Source organism: Schistocerca piceifrons, chromosome 3 (assembly GCF_021461385.2).
Source record: "Schistocerca piceifrons isolate TAMUIC-IGC-003096 chromosome 3, iqSchPice1.1, whole genome shotgun sequence".
Lineage (NCBI taxonomy): Eukaryota > Metazoa > Arthropoda > Insecta > Orthoptera > Acrididae > Schistocerca > Schistocerca piceifrons.
Window position 1 is genome coordinate 109222734 of NC_060140.1, and position 18733 is coordinate 109241466.

The 18733-nt window shown below is 38.8% G+C and overlaps 1 protein-coding gene across 1 annotated transcript in view; it reads left to right on the forward strand.

Moving 5' to 3' along the window:
- LOC124789901 (hemocytin-like) overlaps positions 1-18733 on the forward strand; it is a 543737-nt gene that overhangs the window by 379245 nt on the left and 145759 nt on the right. Inside the window, exons 52-53 of the mRNA XM_047257418.1 lie at positions 9099-9247; positions 16290-16476. Coding sequence (XP_047113374.1) covers positions 9099-9247; positions 16290-16476 — 336 coding nt within the window. The remainder of the gene's footprint in view (positions 1-9098; positions 9248-16289; positions 16477-18733) is intronic.

The window sequence follows — 18733 nt, forward strand, 5'->3', positions numbered from 1 at the left end:
CGGTTTTTTGTATTACAAACACCGGAAAAAAAGTGCAGCTTAGATTCGGGTAAATACGGTAAGCTGTACGGAAGGGACCGTTTGATATGGAATGTGTGGCAGCTGTCATAATGGAGGTACTGTTGCTTGTTGGTGGGTTTCATGTGGATGGATGTGTGAAGCTGGCCATTGGACAGATGGAGGTCAACGTCGAGGAAAGTGTCATGGGATTTGGAGTAGAACCAGGTGAATCTGATGGAACCAAAGGAGTTGAGGTTGGAGAGGAAATTCTGGAGTTCTTCTTCATTGTGAGTCCAGATCATGAAGATGTCATCAATAAATCTGTACGAAACTTTGGGTTGGCAGGCTTGGGTAACCAAGAAGGCTTCCTCTAAGCGACCCATAAATAGGTTGGCGTACAAGGGGGCCATCCTGGTACCCATGGCTGTTCCCTTTAATTGTTGGTATGTCTGGCCTTCAAAAGTGAAGAAGTTGTGGGTTAGGATGAAGCTGGTAAAGGTAATGAGGAAAGAGGTTTTAGGTAGGGTAGCAGGTGATCAGTGTGAAAGGAAATGCTCCATTGCAGCGAGGCCCTGGACATGCGGGATGTTTGTGTATAGGGAAGTGGCATCAATGGTTACAAGGATGGTTTCCGGGGGTTACAGATTGGGTAAGGATTCCAGGTGTTCAAGAAAGTGGTTGGCGTCTTTGATAAAGGATGGGAGACTGCATGTAATGGGCTGAAGGTGTTGATCTACATAGATCTTTGGGCTTTTGTCTCTGGTTTAACCTCCCATTTTTCTACTTTTATTGTAAAATTTTTCCTCATGTCTATTTCTTTTTTGATGATGTTGGCTAATTCCAAGGCTTTTTTAACATTTTGGACCCATTCTCCTCCATTAGCGAGGAAATCTATGTATTTTACTATTCTTCTTATTAGTCTGTGTTCAGGAAGCATCATTATGTGGCCATAGAATTTGAGGTGTCTTTTCCTCATGTCTGTCTCTATGTTAGAATATTCTTCAATTTTGGAGGTTTTCTGTAGTCTGTATCTATTCTCAGTCCATATTGGTCCCAAAATTTTCCTAATTATTTTTCTTTCTTCTTTCTTTAGATTTTCTATATCAGTTTACCTGTTTAGTGCCAAGGTTTTGCTGGAATATAACATTGACGGTTTAATTACTGTATTGTAATGTCTAATTTTGGCATTTGCAGATAAGCATTTTTTATTATAGAGATTTTGCACTAATTCTAAACCTTTAAGAGCTTTTTGTAGCCTTTCTTGTTGTTCATATTTTTCAAAGATAGTTTCTCCTAAATATTTAAAGTGTGACATTCTGTTAATTTCTCCATATTTGGTTTGTAATTTGAAAATTTCTAAATTTGTTGTTGTAAACACTGTTTTTTTCAAATGACATCTACAGGCTGACTTTCTCTGTGCATTCTTTTAGAATTTCTATCTGTTTTATAGCCATCTCACCTCACAAGGATCTGCCATTATTGTGAGATCGTCCACAAAGGCTAAGTAGGGGATTCGTACTGTAGGTTTTTCTTTTTCTTTTTTTTCCCATAATTAAATTGGCATCCAGCAGTTTTCTTCTTCAAGGTTCTTTTCCCATTCTTCCATGACTCTATCTAGAACTACATTGAACAACAAAGGCGATAACCCATCACCTTGGCTAACACCAGTTTTTATCTCAAATAGTTTTAGAAGTTTTCCCATAAATTTCACTTTGGATGCTGTATTTGTTAATGTCTCCTGAATGATTTTCTGTATTTTCCTATCCAATCCTTTTTCTTCAAGAATCCTAAATAGTGAGGGTGTGTGGATTGAGTCATAGGTCTTTTTGAAGTCGACAAAGACACACTGTAGGCTTGCCTCGCGTCTTCCTTATTCTTGTGATTAATTTTAGGTTTAAGATTTGCTCTGGGCATGATCTATTTGGCCTTAAACCCGCTTGAAATCTGCGATTTTGGGTTTAGCAGTTGTTGTGCCCTTTCAAGAATACAAGCTGATAATATATTATATGACACAGAGAGTAGAGAAATTCCTCTGTAATTATTCACATCATGTTTGTCTCCTTTTTTATGTAATGGGCATATTAAGGCACAATTCCAATCATCTGGGATTTCTTTGGTGACCCATATAATTTGAATAATTCTTACTAGCTTCTTTCTTGAAATAAGCCCTAGACTTTTGAGAAATTCGGCTACAATTCCATCCTCCCCAGAGGCTTTGTTATTTTTTAATTTCTTTCTGTGTTTGATAATTTCGTCTTCTGTTGGTGGTGTTGCACCCATTCTTTTTCTATCCTGTGATGCTTACAGTTCATCATCAAACATTCACATGCATATAAACATGCTTTTAATTTATTGTTTACTTCTTTAGTTGCATTTATGGCCAACTAATGACCACAGCGAGATGACTATTTATTTGTCTTTTCATTCATCCTTCTCCAGAATGGTTTCATTTTTTCAGAATGAACTTTTCTTCTCAGGTTTGACCATTTGACCCCACTTGTTTTTCTATTTGTTTTATCATCCTGTACACCATTGAATTTCTTGACTTCTATGTCAACATCTACATAGATACTCTGCAACTCTGCAATCCACTACGAGTCATTTCATTTCCTGTTACACACACAGTTAGAGTGAGGGAAAAGCGACTGTCTGTATGCCTAAATATGAGCCCCAGTTTCTCGTATCTTATCTTCATGGTCCTTGTGCACAATGTATGTTGGAGGCAGTAGAATAATTCAGCACCGAGCAAGGTGACGCAGTGGCTAGCCCACTGGACTCGCATTCGGGGGGACGACGGTTCAATCCCGCGTCTGGCCATCCTGATTTAGGTTTTCCGTGATTTCCCTAAATCGCTCCAGCCAAATGCCGGGATGGTTCCTTCCTCATCCTTCCCTAATCTGACGAGACCGATGACCTCACTGTCTGGTCTCCTCCCTCAAACAACCCAACCAACCCCAATAATTTGGCAGTCAGCTGAAAATGCCAGTTCACTAAATTTTCTGAATAGTATTCTTCAAAATAAAGTTTCCATCCTTCAGTGATTCCCTTTTGAATTTTCGAAGCATATCAGTAACACTTGCATGTTGTTTGAAACTACCATTAACAAATCTAGCAACTCACCTCTGAATTGCTTTGATATCTTCCTTTAACCCAAGCTGGTACAGGTCCCAAACACTTGAGCAGTACTCAAGAATAGGTCACACTCGCATCCTATATGCAGTCTCCTTTACAGATAAACCACACTTTTCTAGAACTCTCCCAATAAACCAAAGTCAACCTTTCATCTTCACTACCTCATCAAATGTCCATTCCATTTCACATCATTTTCCAGTGTTACACTCAGATATTTAAACGACGTGATTGTGCCAAGGAGAATGCTGTATCCGAACATTATGGGTTTGTTTTTCCTACTCATCCACATTAATGTAAATTTTCTTAGATTTTAGAGTTAGCTGCCATTAATCACATTTTACTTTGACACCTTACTATGCAGCATCAGCAAACAACCGAAGATTGCTGCCTACCCTAGTCTGAATTTGTCTCTGTTGAGGAAAGTGACCTGTTCAATGTGTGTTTTTCCTAGGTCCTTTATGATCCTGTCGCCTCAGTAATGAATCATTCTTGGATCCCTGAAAACATCATATTAAGAATATGTGGTAAAAATCTAAAAAAAAAATCCATTAATATAAATTTTAGAAGTGGCCATCCCCCTCTTGCAATGACCCTCATCAGGAGTTCACTATGTTAGTTAAAACTACATTTACACATCAGACTGTATATTATGTGCATAAGTACAGTAACTTATCTCAGCACTACATGAACCCTAGTTATGATGACAGCTCATTGTGACCCAAATTGTGAACCATATAAATTATGTTTGTAATAAGCTGTTTGACATATCAGTCTAGAAAAGGACTGATAATTCTTTGAATAAAAAGAAATGTAGGAAATTAGAGAAACTTAGGAAAGGAAGGAAATTTAGAACTTTCAGAAAGTGACTTTTCAGTGTTCATTTTCATGGACTCCTGACCTTTTCAACCTTGCCTAGATGCTATTTTGTGGTATTGTTGAAGCTGTACCTTTTCTTGTTTATCTGTTGAATGGGTGAGTTTATTAGCCAAAGTATCACATTGTTCACAAAGTGTCTTTGTGATGAGTGTAGAAATTCAAGTTAAACTCGTTTTTATTAATTCTACAATAATTGTTTTCTGCAGCTGGCTCTTTTCCTTCACATTCAACATGTCCATTGTACAAATTACGGGGTAGTCAAATATTCATGTTTTCTTGTAAATATCTTCTGTTTGGAATGACTCTAAATGTGATGGAAAATATTACCACTTGCTGAACGACAGCCTGACCCTACTAAGAAAATCAGAAAAAAATAAAGTTACACAACTTGGGCCATAAGGGGTTCATATACCTATTTGTGTGTACTCATCATCATCATCATCATCTTGGACAGTTTCCAGCCACTGGCTGGGTCTGTCGGGAACACAAGCCTCTCCACCGTGTTCTGTCTTTCCACCATTCCCCCTCTTCCACCTTCGTCCAGTTCTCTCCTCTTCTCATCACACATTCCTTCACTCCCTTCACCCATCTATCTCTTGGTCTTCCTCTGGGCCTCTTCCCCTCCAGTTGCAGATCAAACATCCTCTTTGGAATTCTTCCCTCATCCATTCTCTTCATGTGTCCATACCACTGCAGTCTTGATTTTTCTATCCTGTCCTGTACTGGTTCCTCCTTTAGTCTTTCCCTCACATACAAATTTCGCAATCTGTCTCGTCTTGTTACACCCAACCTGCTCCTCTGGAACTTCATTTCACTAGCCTGTATTCTACTTTTGTCGCTTTTGTGCATTACCCATGTCTCACTTCCGTATGTCAATATGGGGACAAAGTAGGTTCGGTATATAATTCCCTTGGATTTCTGTGGCACCTCCTTGCTCCAAATAAGCCCCCTAATGCATTTGTAGAACTGCCCTGCTTTTCTGCATCTTTCATTTATTTCCATTGCGTTTCCCCCCTTACTTTCAATCACGCTTCCCAGGTACTTGAAGTTCTCTACCACTTGTAGTTTTTCCCCTCCACAAGTTATATCCACATTTGGCCTATTCTTCTTCCTTGTTGTGACGATTATTTCACTTTTCTTTGCAGAGAAATGCATTCCATATTGTGCTGCCGTTGCCTCCCATGCATCTAACTGCTCTTGCACCTCCTTCACGCAATTTCCCCATAACATCAGGTCATCGGCAAAAAGCACTGCTTTCATTTTATGATCTCCAATTGCATCTGATACTTGCTGTAGGATTTCATCCATAACAATAATAAACAATAAAGGCGAAAGTGCACTTCCCTGTCGCAGCCCATTTTCCAGCTTGAACCATGCAGTACGTTCCCTCCCCACTTTCACACAACTCTCACTTCCCTCATACATTTTTCTGACTTTTCGTGTAATCTCTTCATCTATCCCTTTTGCGTTCAGCACATCCCAGAGCTTGTCCCTACAGATACTGTCATACGCCTTCTCAATATCCAAAAAGGCCATGATTAAGTCCTTCCCGTACTCATAGTGCCTTTCCTGCAGTTGCCTTACCGCAAATATGAGGTCCGTTGTTGATCTTCCCGGTCTGAAACCGTACTGCTCCTCTTGCAGTCTACTTTCAATACTGCTTCTTATTCTCTTCTCCAGCATCTTTTCATAGATTTTTCCACAGTGGCATAGCAGGGTGATTCCTCTGTAGTTCTCACATCTCCTTTTATCCCCTTTCTTGAAGATCGGGACTATAATTCCTTTCTTCCAATCCTCAGGAATTCTGTTCTCCTTCCACACCACCCTCAGCACTCTGTATAGCCACTGGGTTCCTACTTCTCCTGCTGCTCGTATCATATCCACTGTTACTTCGTCCCAACCTGGTGCCTTGCCCCCTTTCATCCTCTTTATGGCTTCTTCCACTTCATTCCAAGTTAGATCATCAATTTCCCCACTATTATAATCGTCTGCTGCCTTAGGTTCTCCATCGCTGTTAGTTACCTGCTTGGCAGCATTCAACAGATCTTCAAAGTACTCCTTCCAAATCTTTTTGAGCTCATGCATTTCCTCCACAACTCTTCCATTATTATCCATGATCCTCAGGCACTCGCTTCTGTCATTCCTCTTATTTCTTACCATGGTGTAAAGTACTTTTTTGTTCCCTTCACTGTCCTCTTCTAACATTCTTGTCCATTTTTCCATCCACTTCTTCTTCTCCGCCCTTACTATGGTCTGTGCCGCTTTCTTGCTTTCCTTATATTTTACCCTAGCTTCCTCTGTTCGGGTCTGGAACCATTCTCTGAAGGCTTTGTTCTTTCGAAGTACTGCCTCTTTACATATGTTGTTCCACCATGGGGTTTCCCTACTTCTCCTCTTTGTGCTAGTTCTTCCGCACACAGTCTCAGCTGCCTCAACTAGAGCCCTCTTAAAATCGCCCCATTCTTCTTCCACTGTTCTCTGATCTTCCTTTGGCAGCTTCTTCCTGATCAGTGTCTGGTACTGGGTCCTCCGTTCATCCTCTTTCAGCATCCATGTCTTCAACCTTTTCTCCTGTATATCTGTTGCCCTCCTATCTTTTTTCTCTCTTAGGGTGGCTACCAACAGCCGATGGTCGCTGTCTAAGGCCTCAGATGGTATGACCTTAACATCTGTGAGGCTGCTCATCATCTGCCTATCCACTAGTACATAGTCTACTACTGAAGTTTGGGACCAGTCCCCACTGTACCAAGTTATTTTGTGACTACTCCTCTTCTTGTACCACGAATTTGCGATCGCCAGCCCATTCCTCTTGCAGAATTCCAGCAACAATTTTCCTTCTCTATTTCGGTTCCCCCAGCCCTCTGGTCCCATTATCTCCTCGAATCCTTTCCTGTCTGTGCCAACATGTGCATTGAGGTCCCCTATTATAATCTGATTTCCTCCATTTAGCTGCTTTTGCATATCATCTTCAAATTCCTCCTTCTCCTTTTTTGTACACCCCACCTGTGGGGCATATGCTTGGATGATTTCAATGCTTTTTCCTTTCACCCGTACTCTGGCTTTTATCATTCGATCATTGATACCTTCCACCTCCTCCTGCAGACCCTCTCTGACCACTATTGCCACTCCATTTCTTCCCCTCTCATTCCCTATCCAGTACAGTTTACATCCTTTACTTAGTAGTTTTTCACCAACTCCTCTCCACCTAGTCTCAGCAAGTCCCAAGATGTCCAATTTCCTCCTTTCCATCATTTCTACAATTTCTTCTAACTTCCCAGTTAGAGTCCTTACGTTTAAGGTGCCCAGCCGTAAACCATCTCGTAATCCTTTTCCATTGCTTGGTCCGTTTCCTTTAAATCCGTTCCGTGATCCGAGGCATGTTCCCTTTTTGGAAGCAGTTGATTTATTCACTACTGGCTTGCTAGGCCTATCGCAGCTTCACCAGAGCCCCGTTAGCCGTGACGTTTCAGGGTTCCCATACGGCCTTCTCAGCTACCGTAGCGGTCCTGGGGCACACGAAGTCCCCGCTGTACATCGCCCCTAAAGGCAATCCCCTACTTTGTGCCGTTGCCCATCTCCCACGACTTGGACGAGGGGTTGGACTTATGGGAGACTATTTGTGTGTACTATGGCTTGAAATTCTCTAGTCTGCACCACCTTTTCCTCCTCCAAAATACTCACACATGCATCTCAATTGCTACCCTTTGCTCACTTTTATGTACATAAGATGGGGATGTTTACACTTGTCTTTTACTTACTTGTTCTTAAAATATCGTGAGGAATTGATGTTTCTTCAAGTGCAGTTATTAAATGTCATGGAACTAACAAGATATACATCTTAATATTTTAAATATAGTCTGACACACTTCATTTCCATTAGATGCTGTGTTGCAGTGTCTGATGATTGCTCCTTCAGTAAATGAAAATTATTATTCTCAAATTAAATCAGAAAACTTCTTGTTGCCACTTCAAGATGTACATTGCTGATCAATATTTAATACTTTGCAAATATGATGTAAGGTAGTTAGTAATTTTTTTATGTTCAGTTTAAGATAACTTAAGTTTTCTGCTTTCTACTTATATTTTGTCATCTTGACTTCTTCATTGTTCTTTGTTGCCAAGTGTAGCTAAACTTTCTAGCAGAGTGGCAAAAAGTATTTCCAGCTTTCTCAAGTTTTCTTGTATCCATTAAAATAGATGGTTTCAGGAAACACATACTTCTGTGAACAAACTCTCTACACATAGTACTGATTAACAAAAACTATGTGTAGTGCGACGCCAAAGAGAATGACAATGAGTCATTGCATGACTCTACTTAACATGTTTTTTGAACAAAATTTTCTGTTCAACATTAACTAGTTCAGATTAATAATGTAGTTATGCTATATGAATTTTTGTACACAAGTACTAACTATTTGTACTAGTTTTATATATGACTTCATTTACAAATGTACCAGATTTTTTAAGCAAAAATGGAGGAAGTTTTTGATTACTTCACAATTTTTAAATGATTTAATAATTAATCATTTTGATTACAAATATATTGCAATAGAGAAACTTTGGAATAAAATTACATATAACAACAATAGGAATATCATACAAAATTTTTGTGAGTGGTCAGTATTTGAATATAGAAACAGTTCTCATAAGTATTATATATTGATACAAATGTCTGTTTAAGATAAATGATGTGCTAGTCACAAGCAAAGATATTTTGAATTTTGCACATTGTACATGTGACAGGAGTTTCAGGCTGCATACTAAAATAATGTCTTAGATTGTGTACTAAAATCAGTGTATGGCATTGTCCAGTTTCATTACAGGTGTTTCAAGTGGTTAAATTGCTACATTCCCATCAGAAGAGAGCACACATCCCATATTGGCAATCCATATTTATGTTTTCTGTTGTTTACCTTGATTGATTATTCTGAATACTGAGAACAAACTTACTACCTTATCTTCGTACTATCAGGACTTGTGCTTCATCTCTAATGACCTTGTCATCAAGAAAACATGAAAGACTGATATTCCTAATATCCACTTTACTTCTATAACATGTATTCTTTTAATCCGAATCATTTTTGTTCCAGGAAAATACAGTAATAGTAAAAATTATAAACGACTTCCAAAGGTGGTGGTTCAGCGCTGTCCCACTTATGTTTGTGTGCCACCAGCAGTTCCGTCTCCATCTCCAGGGCCTTGTCCAGAACCCCCAACGTGTCCATCACCACTTCAACAGGTATATACATCTTCCACTGTAATAGTACTGAAGATTGTTCATTGTTCTGTCACCATACCTTTATATGAGCACTCATGATTAGAATAATTATTAAAAATCACAAATAAACAAATATATAGAAGTTCTGGATTCAGAAAAATCCATGGTAGTCAGGATTGCAAATATACTTTTATTTGTTTTATAGTTTCAGTTTATCTACAAGCCATCTTCCAATCTTAATCATTTTTCTATAGTCTCCATATGGCTAGCTTGGCACATTTATCTTGCTGTTTGACATGGTCATGACAACACCTCGCATATCACCATTTTGACCAAATCAAACAATAAGAAAGAAATATATGTAGAGCTATTTTAGTGCTTCTCTTTCATCCAGGGGTGAATCAAAGTATTGGAACTATATTGCCCCCATAATTTATTTTTGAATATAGATTGAAGAAAGTCAAAACTATGTTCATAGCATTTGTAGTTTCAGAGATATCATTTTACAGTATTAACAGAGATGCAGATTTTGAAACTCTGAAGTTAGCGGGAAGTAAAAGTTTATCTAAAAGTTGTACAGAAGTCAGACTGCAATAATAAGAGTTGGGGGACATGAAAGGGAAGTAGTACTTGAGAAGGTAGTGAGAGTGTAGTAGCCTATCCATGACGTTCTTTAACATCTATGTGTAGCTTATGTATGACGTTATTCAGTCTGTACATGGAGCAAGCATTAAAGTAGACCAAGGAAAAATTTTATAGGAATTTAAAGTTCACAAAGATGAAATTAAAAAATTGTGGTTTATTGATGACAAATTCAGTTAAATGGAATGGATAATGTCTTGAAAAGAGGTTATCAGATGAATAGAATCAAAAATAAAAGAAGGGTTGCGGAATGGATTTGAATGGATTCAGGCCAAACTTAGGAAATCAAATTTGCAAAAGAAACACTAATAGCAGTAGATGACTTACTTCTTGGGTAGAAAAATAGCTGATGGTGGCTGAAGTAGAGAGAACATAAATAATACAGACCAGCAATAGCAAGAAAAGCATATCTGAAAGAGAGAAATTTATTAACATTCAATATAAATTTTAGTGTTTGTACAGGGTTATTACAAATGATTGAAGCGATTTCACAGCTCTACAATAACTTTATTATTTGAGATATTTTCACAATGCTTTGCACACACATACAAAAACTCAAAAAGTTTTTTAGGCATTCACAAATGTTCGATATGTGTCCCTTTAGTGATTCGGCAGACATCAAGCCGATAATGAAGTTCCTCCCACACTCGGCGCAGCATGTCCCCATCAATGAGTTCGAAAGCATCGTTGATGCGAGCTCGCAGTTCTGGCACATTTCTTGGTAGAGGAGGTTTAAACACTGAATCTTTCACGTAACCCCACAGAAAGAAGTCGCATGGGGTTAAATCGGGAGAGCGTGGAGGCCATGACATGAATTGCTGATCATGATCTCCACCACAACCGATCCATCGGTTTTCCAATCTCCTATTTAAGAAATGCCGAACATCATGATGGAAGTGCGGTGGAGCACCATCCTGTTGAAAGATGAAGTCGGCGCTGTCGGTCTCCAGTTGTGGCATGAGCCAATTTTCCAGCATGTCCAGATACACGTGTCCTGTAATGTTTTTTTCACAGAAGAAAAAGGGGCCGTAAACTTTAAACCGTGAGATTGCACAAAACACGTTAACTTTTGGTGAATTGCGAATTTGCTGCACGAATGTGTCAGGATTCTCTACCGCCCAGATTCGCACATTGTGTCTGTTCACTTCACCATTAAGAAAAAATGTTGCTACATCACTGAAAACAAGTTTCGCACTGAACGCATCCTCTTCCATGAGCTGTTGCAACCGCGCCGAAAATTCAAAGTGTTTGACTTTGTCATCGGGTGTCAGGGCTTGTAGCAATTCTAAACGGCAAGGCTTCTGCTTTAGCCTTTTCCATAAGATTTTCCAAACCGTCGGCTGTGGTACGTTTAGCTCCCTGCTTGCTTTATTCGTCGACTTCCGCGGGCTATGCGTGAAACTTGCCCGCACGCGTTCAATCGTTTCTTCGCTCACTGCAGGCCGACCCATTGATTTCCCCTTACAGAGGCATCCAGAAGCTTTAAACTGCGCATACCATCGCCGAATGGAGTTAGCAGTTGGTGGATCTTTGTTGAACTTCGTCCTGAAGTGTCGTTGCACTGTTATGACTGACTGATGTGAGTGCATTTCAAGCACGACATATGCTTTCTCGGCTCCTGTCGCCATTTTGTCTCACTGCGCTCTCGAGCACTCTGGCGGCAGAAACCTGAAGTGCGGCTTCAGCCGAACAAAACTAGTGTCCACCTGAGTGCAGTCATTGATGAACCACTATATTTCGACAGTGAATCTTGCTGGCATCTTCAGGTAATACCTGCAGATGAGTGTATTTGATATGTTATGGCTCCTGTATACTCTTTTATCATTCCCCACCCTGATCCCCCCTGACCAGCTGCACACAGTGTCAACTGGAGTATCAGTGGGAGACCACAGTCACCAGTCCCTGATAAAATCTGCTTCCACCATCAGGTGTGGATGTCACTCTTGGTCAATGTTGTACCTTCAGTTAGCTGAGCACTAGGTTCTATGTTTTACTAAAAGTAAAGCCACTTTCCCTATTGACAAGGCCATCAGCAACATGTATCTCAACAGTCTCCTTTAAGTTGCAATCCCAAAATGATGAGGTTTGTCTTAGCACTTCATATTTTACAGAATCTGCAGTGTTCTGGAACTGTAGATTTTGGGGGTGATTAAGTTCAGTGTTTCCCCTGTGCTTCTGGCACCTTTCTTCAACTATCCACAAAGTATGCCCAATTTATGCCTAATTGCATTTACATGGTATAACAGAGGCACCTAGTTTATGGAGCTGCAAGTTGTGTACAAGTACAGTGGTATTGTTTCAGTTCTGCACAAGCCTGTTTCACAGGCATTTCACAGGGTACAATTCATGTCACAGCCCAAAATGTGTCTGTGGAAGGGTGCTTCCATTCTCATTCTGAATATCTATTAGTGTATACTCTTTCAGTATACCTCTCTGCCACCTGCATTACAAATGCCCAAATAAATAAAATATGTGTTACTAAATCTTGTCAGAGATACCCACGTGAATAACAGCAATTATACAGAAGGCTAGTACATGACAGCCCTGGAAACATTCACCGATAATTAGATGGTGTACACATTGTATTCCATAGTACAACATTTTGGGAGAGAGGCTAAGTTGTGTCTGCAGTCAACTCCAGTGCCCTCTAGCCTTACCTAGCCATGTTGAAAAATATTTGTTCACCAGGCCTTCTTTACCCAACTCCATTTTGTGTGCTGATCTATGACAGATGATGTGTCTGTTACTCTCATGTAGGAGTGTTACACATCCACAGCCAGTGTACTGTGTATTTTTCATGGTTTTTTTCCGTTAAGATGTGTCACTAAATTCAATATAGCAGAAGCCGGGACCACTTCATGAAACAGACAAATGAAACCACAATTTAAAAATCATTTTATTTTCCATTGACATTGAACATTGCGGGAAACATGATCAACAGAATTTGCTTCAGCAGACACATTTTAAAGTTTAATTTGAAATATTCCACCCCTCCCCAATCCCATCCTGGTTGGGTAAAATCTAGGCAGCTAGCACCATTGTAGATGGATAAGTTAATATTTTTCACAGTGTAATAATAACTATATTTTTTCTGTGGTTTTGGATTGAAACAGGGACCTGTTTACTCATACTCGCATAGGCTGCCTGACTGAATCATTCCATCAACACTTGTATGCATACTGTTAATGAATTCCTTTAATTTGTTGCCAAATGAATTTAACTTATTTTCATTTGTTTCAATGTTTGTGAAATGTTATAAGTTAAATGAAGTTCTTTAGTGCATTAATAAAGATGACAATTTAATTGTGGCGAGGGACTGGAATTTTATTCTGGATAAAAGAAGAGAAGAAAAATATGAGAATGGCACGGATTATCGGAAAAGAATGAAAGGGAAGCTGCGTGGCACAATTTCACACACTGAACATTTTATCATTACTACAACGTTATTTATCAAGAAAGGAAGGTTGTTTGGTAAAGAGACCAGTAGGTGATAGAAGGTTTCAGTTAGATTGCGATTATAAAGGTAAGATACAAAACTTTCAAAGGCAGATTTTAAACTGTGAAACATTTCCAGAAGAAGATATAGTCTCTGACTGTAATTTATTAGATGTGAAATGCAGGATAAAACTGCATAAAAATGCAAAAATATTGGCAATTTCAAACAATAGAAAATCCAGGATGGATTGTAACAGTATTATGGGAAGGAAAGTTGCTACTCACCATATAGCAGAGACGCTGAGTCACAGATGGACACAACAAAAAGACTTTCACAGTTATAGCTTTTGGGCATTAAGGCCTTTTTGTCAACAATAGACACACATATGCACATATGCACACAAGCCACACAAACACACACACACACACACACACACACACACACACACACACACACACAACTCACACATGACTGTAGTCTCAGGCAACTGAAACCAAACAGCTACTGTCATGCAGGAGTGTTTACTCATCCACAGGCAGTGTACTGGGTATTTTTCATGTTTTGTTGTTCCGTTAAGATGTGTCATTAAATTCAATATAGCAGAAGCAGGGACCACTTCATGGAACTTTGTTGTGCCTATCTGTGACTCAGCATCTCCATTATATGTTGAAGTTTGGAAATTTAGGAGATATGAGTTGCATAAGTTTATACGACCAGAGTTTGTTGAGCATTTCAAAGGGCGCATTAGACAATGACTAACTAAAGCAAAATGAAAAAATACAATAGAAAATACATGGATAGCTTTGAAAGATGAAATGCTGAAAGCAACAGAGGAAAACCTAGACAAAGAGACAATACTAAAAGACAATACCCAGCAAAAGTGCTTGAATAATATGTGAGATATTAAATGTATTAGGTGGAAGGATAAAATATATACATGCAGCAGATGAAGTACATAAAAAAATTATTCTAGCATCTAAAAACTTAGTTTGATAGAAAGGATAAAATGGCAAAGCAGGAATTACTAGGACAGAAATTCAAAGCTGTAGATGCATGCATCATTGTAAGAAAGATAGATACTGGAATATCAAATAAATGTGTGGGGAAAAGAAGGGCAATTGTATGAACATTAGGATCTCAGATGGCAAACCAGTACCAATCAAAGAAGAGAAGACTGAAAGATCAAACAAATACATAGAAGGGCTATAAAAAGGAAAGAAACTTGAAGGTAGTTTTATGGAAGGGAGGACCAAATAGATGTAAATGAGATGGATGTTGCAATACATAAAAAAATAATTTTATGTACTAAGGGAAAACAAAGCATGAGAGTAGCTGACATTTACTCAGAATTATTAAGATCCTTGAGAAAATAAGGCATAAAAAACTGTTCCATGTGGTAAGCAGGATTTATTATGGAGTCAAAATACTCTCAAGCTCCAAGAAGAATTTAATAACCACTATGCTAAAAGAAGTAAGGTGCTGACAGTTGTGAGTGCTACAGAACCGTTTGTTTGGTATGTCACCATGTACTCATTCCATTCTTTGTAAATGGGACTGGCCTTTTTCTGTACTGAAAATATGATGGTGTAAGGATGAAACTTCAATCCACATATCCCACAGCCATGAAAATACTGGACTATTAATTTGATAGTGTTCACTAAAGATGTTCATGATGTAAATTTCCACCAGTGTTTGTAGAGATAAATGGAAAGTCTGATAGAAGCCAACCTGTTATAAGATCAGGTTAGGTCTGGAGAAATGTATGGGCAAAAATGGCAATATTGACCCTACAACTTACCTTACAAAATAGGTTGAAGAAACATAAATCTTCATTCAAACTTTCTAAGTTTTTCAAAAATGTTTAAAATGTTGACAGAAGTCCTGATGTTAAGAGTGATAAAATATATTAATCAAAAGATTATTACAACTTGTACAGAAACAAGACTGCAGCTCTCTAAGAGTTGAATGACCTGAAAGGAAGACAATTGTTGAAAGGAAGTGGAACAGCTTTGTAGCCTATTTAAAATGTTATTCAATCTGTCCTCAGAAGAAGTAGTAAAGGAAACTAAGGAGAAGTTTGAAAGAGAAATTAAAGCTCAGGAAGAATTAAAATTCACTGATAACAATGTAATACTGTCAGCAAAGTACTTGGAAGATCAGATGCATGAAATGGACATTGTTTTTAAAAGAGGTCGTAAGATGGAACATAAATAAAATTAAAACAAGGGGAATGGAGAGTAGTGGAATGAAGGTAGATGGTGCTGGGAAAACAAGATTAGGAAATGAGTTGCTGAAAGTAGTGGCGAGTTTTGCTATTTTGACAGCAAAATTCCTAATGGTATTAGAAGTAAAGAAGTATAAAGTGTAGACTTGACAATTGCAAGAATACATTTGTGGAGAAAAATAAATCTGCTAATATCCATACTAATATTGCAGATATGAAAGTAACTATCTCTGTTACGTTTTCATGACTAGACCGATGAACACATTTCGATTAAATTTGGTATGGAGATAACTTGAACCCTGAGGAAGAACATAGGCAGCTTTAGAAAGAATGGTATTTTGTCTTGTGTTTGTTGGAGATCATACACAAAATTTTGAAATGTGGAGTTACAGAAAAATATTGAAGTTTAGACAGGTAGATTAGAACTGTAACTAATGAAGAGATACTGAATCAAACTAGGGAAAAAATATTTATGGCACAGTGTGAATCAAAGAAGGGATAGATTGACAGGGAACCTCCTGAAGCAATGGTGAATAGCTAATTTGGTAATTGAGATATTTGTGGGAGTAAAAATTATACAGGGAGAAAAAACTTGGAAAAAGTAAGAAAATTCAAATAGATGTAGTTTGTAATAGTTATGTAGAGCTAAAAAGAATGGGATGCTACTTAGTCTTTTCTTTCTGGATCCTTCACACATTTTTCTTTTTGCTGTCTATGCTTTTCCTGATTCAGGGTTGCCATAAAAACTTTGTTCTTGTTAGGTGGAAAAGCCAAGCACAAATGGATGCCCAAATTATACTTGTGAACCACCTGAACCTCCAAATGCAGTATGCAACTTGACTGGTATCTCCTTCAGCACATTTGATGGTGTTGGGTTCCAGTACAGATGGTGTGTGCATATGTTAGCAAGAGATAATTCACATGAGGAAGAGAACTGGGAAGTAACAAGTAAGTAATACTTGATGTATGAGTTTCAGACTTGATTGATGATCTTATCAAGGGTCAAATACTTTGACATAAAATTCTTATTGTATGTGATTATCCTGAAGTATATAGAGTTATCCAGTAAATGCAACTTCACACTTCTTTCAAAGGCTCTTGACTGTAAATTAATAAGAGTGTAATTGATTAAAAACGAATATGTCTATGTGCATACAAGTACCAACAGAATATTCCAAATGTGTTGAAGAAGTTGACATAACTGCCTGTGTTTCAGTGTAATGTATTCTGGGACCCATAAACATCATAGTTCTTTAAATTTTATGGTCATTTTACATTAGATGTAGTTATTTACTTATCTTTTCATCTTGCCATATAGTAGACTTTAGTGTTTACAGTCTTTCCACGTGACATTTATGGACCAGTAATGTCTCCAAGGCAATATTTTTTCTTTGCTTTCAATGATAACAATGATCAGATAAATCTGTGCCACACAAGCATACTATAGCCCACTGCATAATTTGTTTTTGCATTTTCATTTCCCAAGCCGTCAACATGTTTTCCATAGGTTCCTTCACAGCTGTCAACATATTTGTTTTTCTATTTCCTGTGTTTATTTAGTTTACATTGTGTTTTTCCTTTCTTCTTTTAATGTCCTAAACCCCACCCCTCCCCTTTTTCAGTAAACTCCCTCATCAACCCCTCACAGCACCCAGAGGATACCTTGCTAACCGTTTTCACCTACCACATAACACATCCCCTAAAACTCCCTCCCAATATTCTACAGAATCAAGAACCCAGACAAACCAAAGACATTGTTACAAACTATCAATCAAAAAAAGTCAGCCCTCCCGAAATTTCATTTGTATCCAGTGGCATCACTTTCAGCCATACATGCAGGATTAGTCATGCTGAATTTGTCAGAGACCTAGTCTCCTACAATCCCTACAGCATAAACAATTTTTTTGCCATCAAGTCCTTCTGCGAAAGCCAACCAAAATCTAACTCTAAATCTTGCTTCCTCTGGTTCATACTTCCATCCAGTTCTAACTCTTCTTCACTCCCACCTAATCAGCCCCTGGTTACCTTCCAGGAATTTATTGCCTCTTCTTTTTATGGAGCCTTTAACCTGCATCTATGCAGGTTCAGCATGTTTACTGTTGGATTTTGCATGGTTAATTTAAGGGGTAGCACAGCTGGATGCCATTCCTGTCACCAGCCCATTCCCCCTACCACCACCACCAATCCCCTCCCAGGAGGGAATATGTGTACACCAAACTCATGCATACAGTGTATCCATGTGTCTGAACATTTTCCAAATGTTTTCAAATTGTGTAACTGGGCTCAGGCTTGGGTACCAGCCCTGTATTCACCTGCTCGATGTGGGAAACTGCCTAAAAACCACATCCACCTGGCCTGCACACTACCCTCATTGTTAATCCACTGGGCAGATTCTATCCAGGGCTGGCACACCTGCCAGAATCTTGGAAGCGGCCTGCTAAGACTATCCAAGTGGCCCCAGGAATGTCTCCCCTCTAACTTGGATAACCTGCTGCTCCTAGGCCCCTCTCCAATAACAGTAACCTCTTGATGGAGGAAGGAACAGTGATCCACAAACTGAAGACATATCCCAATTTAATCACTCTCTCTGCAGACATAGCACCACCACTCTCACAGTGAACTACATTAGTACTTGATATAATCTATCTGCCACTTGCCGACTCTTCCATCCACAAGCACTTCCAAAATGAACCCACCCTGAAAGTTCAACATAACCTCAAATTCCTACTCAAATCCTCAGGTTCATACCAGGATCTCTGCCCAGTCCATCTTTCTCCTCCCCCCAACTACTAACCACACAACCACCTTCTACATAATTCCCAAAATCTATAAACTTTACCATATGGTCACACCATTGTAGGTGGTTAAAAAGAATGTTGGCTTCTTTTGACTAATTTCCCTTATCAAAGACACAACTCACTTCCTACAACTCCCTTAACCATAATGACCGTACAACTTATAATATCCCTACTTTTCCGTATTGATGCCACAACTCTCTACACTAATATTCCCCATGCCAATGGCCTTGCTTCTGTTGGACACTACCTCTTCCAATGTCCTACTGATTCCACACTCACCACCTCATTCCTTATACACATGACAGACTGCATTCGCAATCAAAACCAGTTCTCCTTTGAGGGCAATATACAGAACAAACCTAAAGAATGGCCATTGGAACCTGCATGGCATCCTTCTGTGGCAGCCT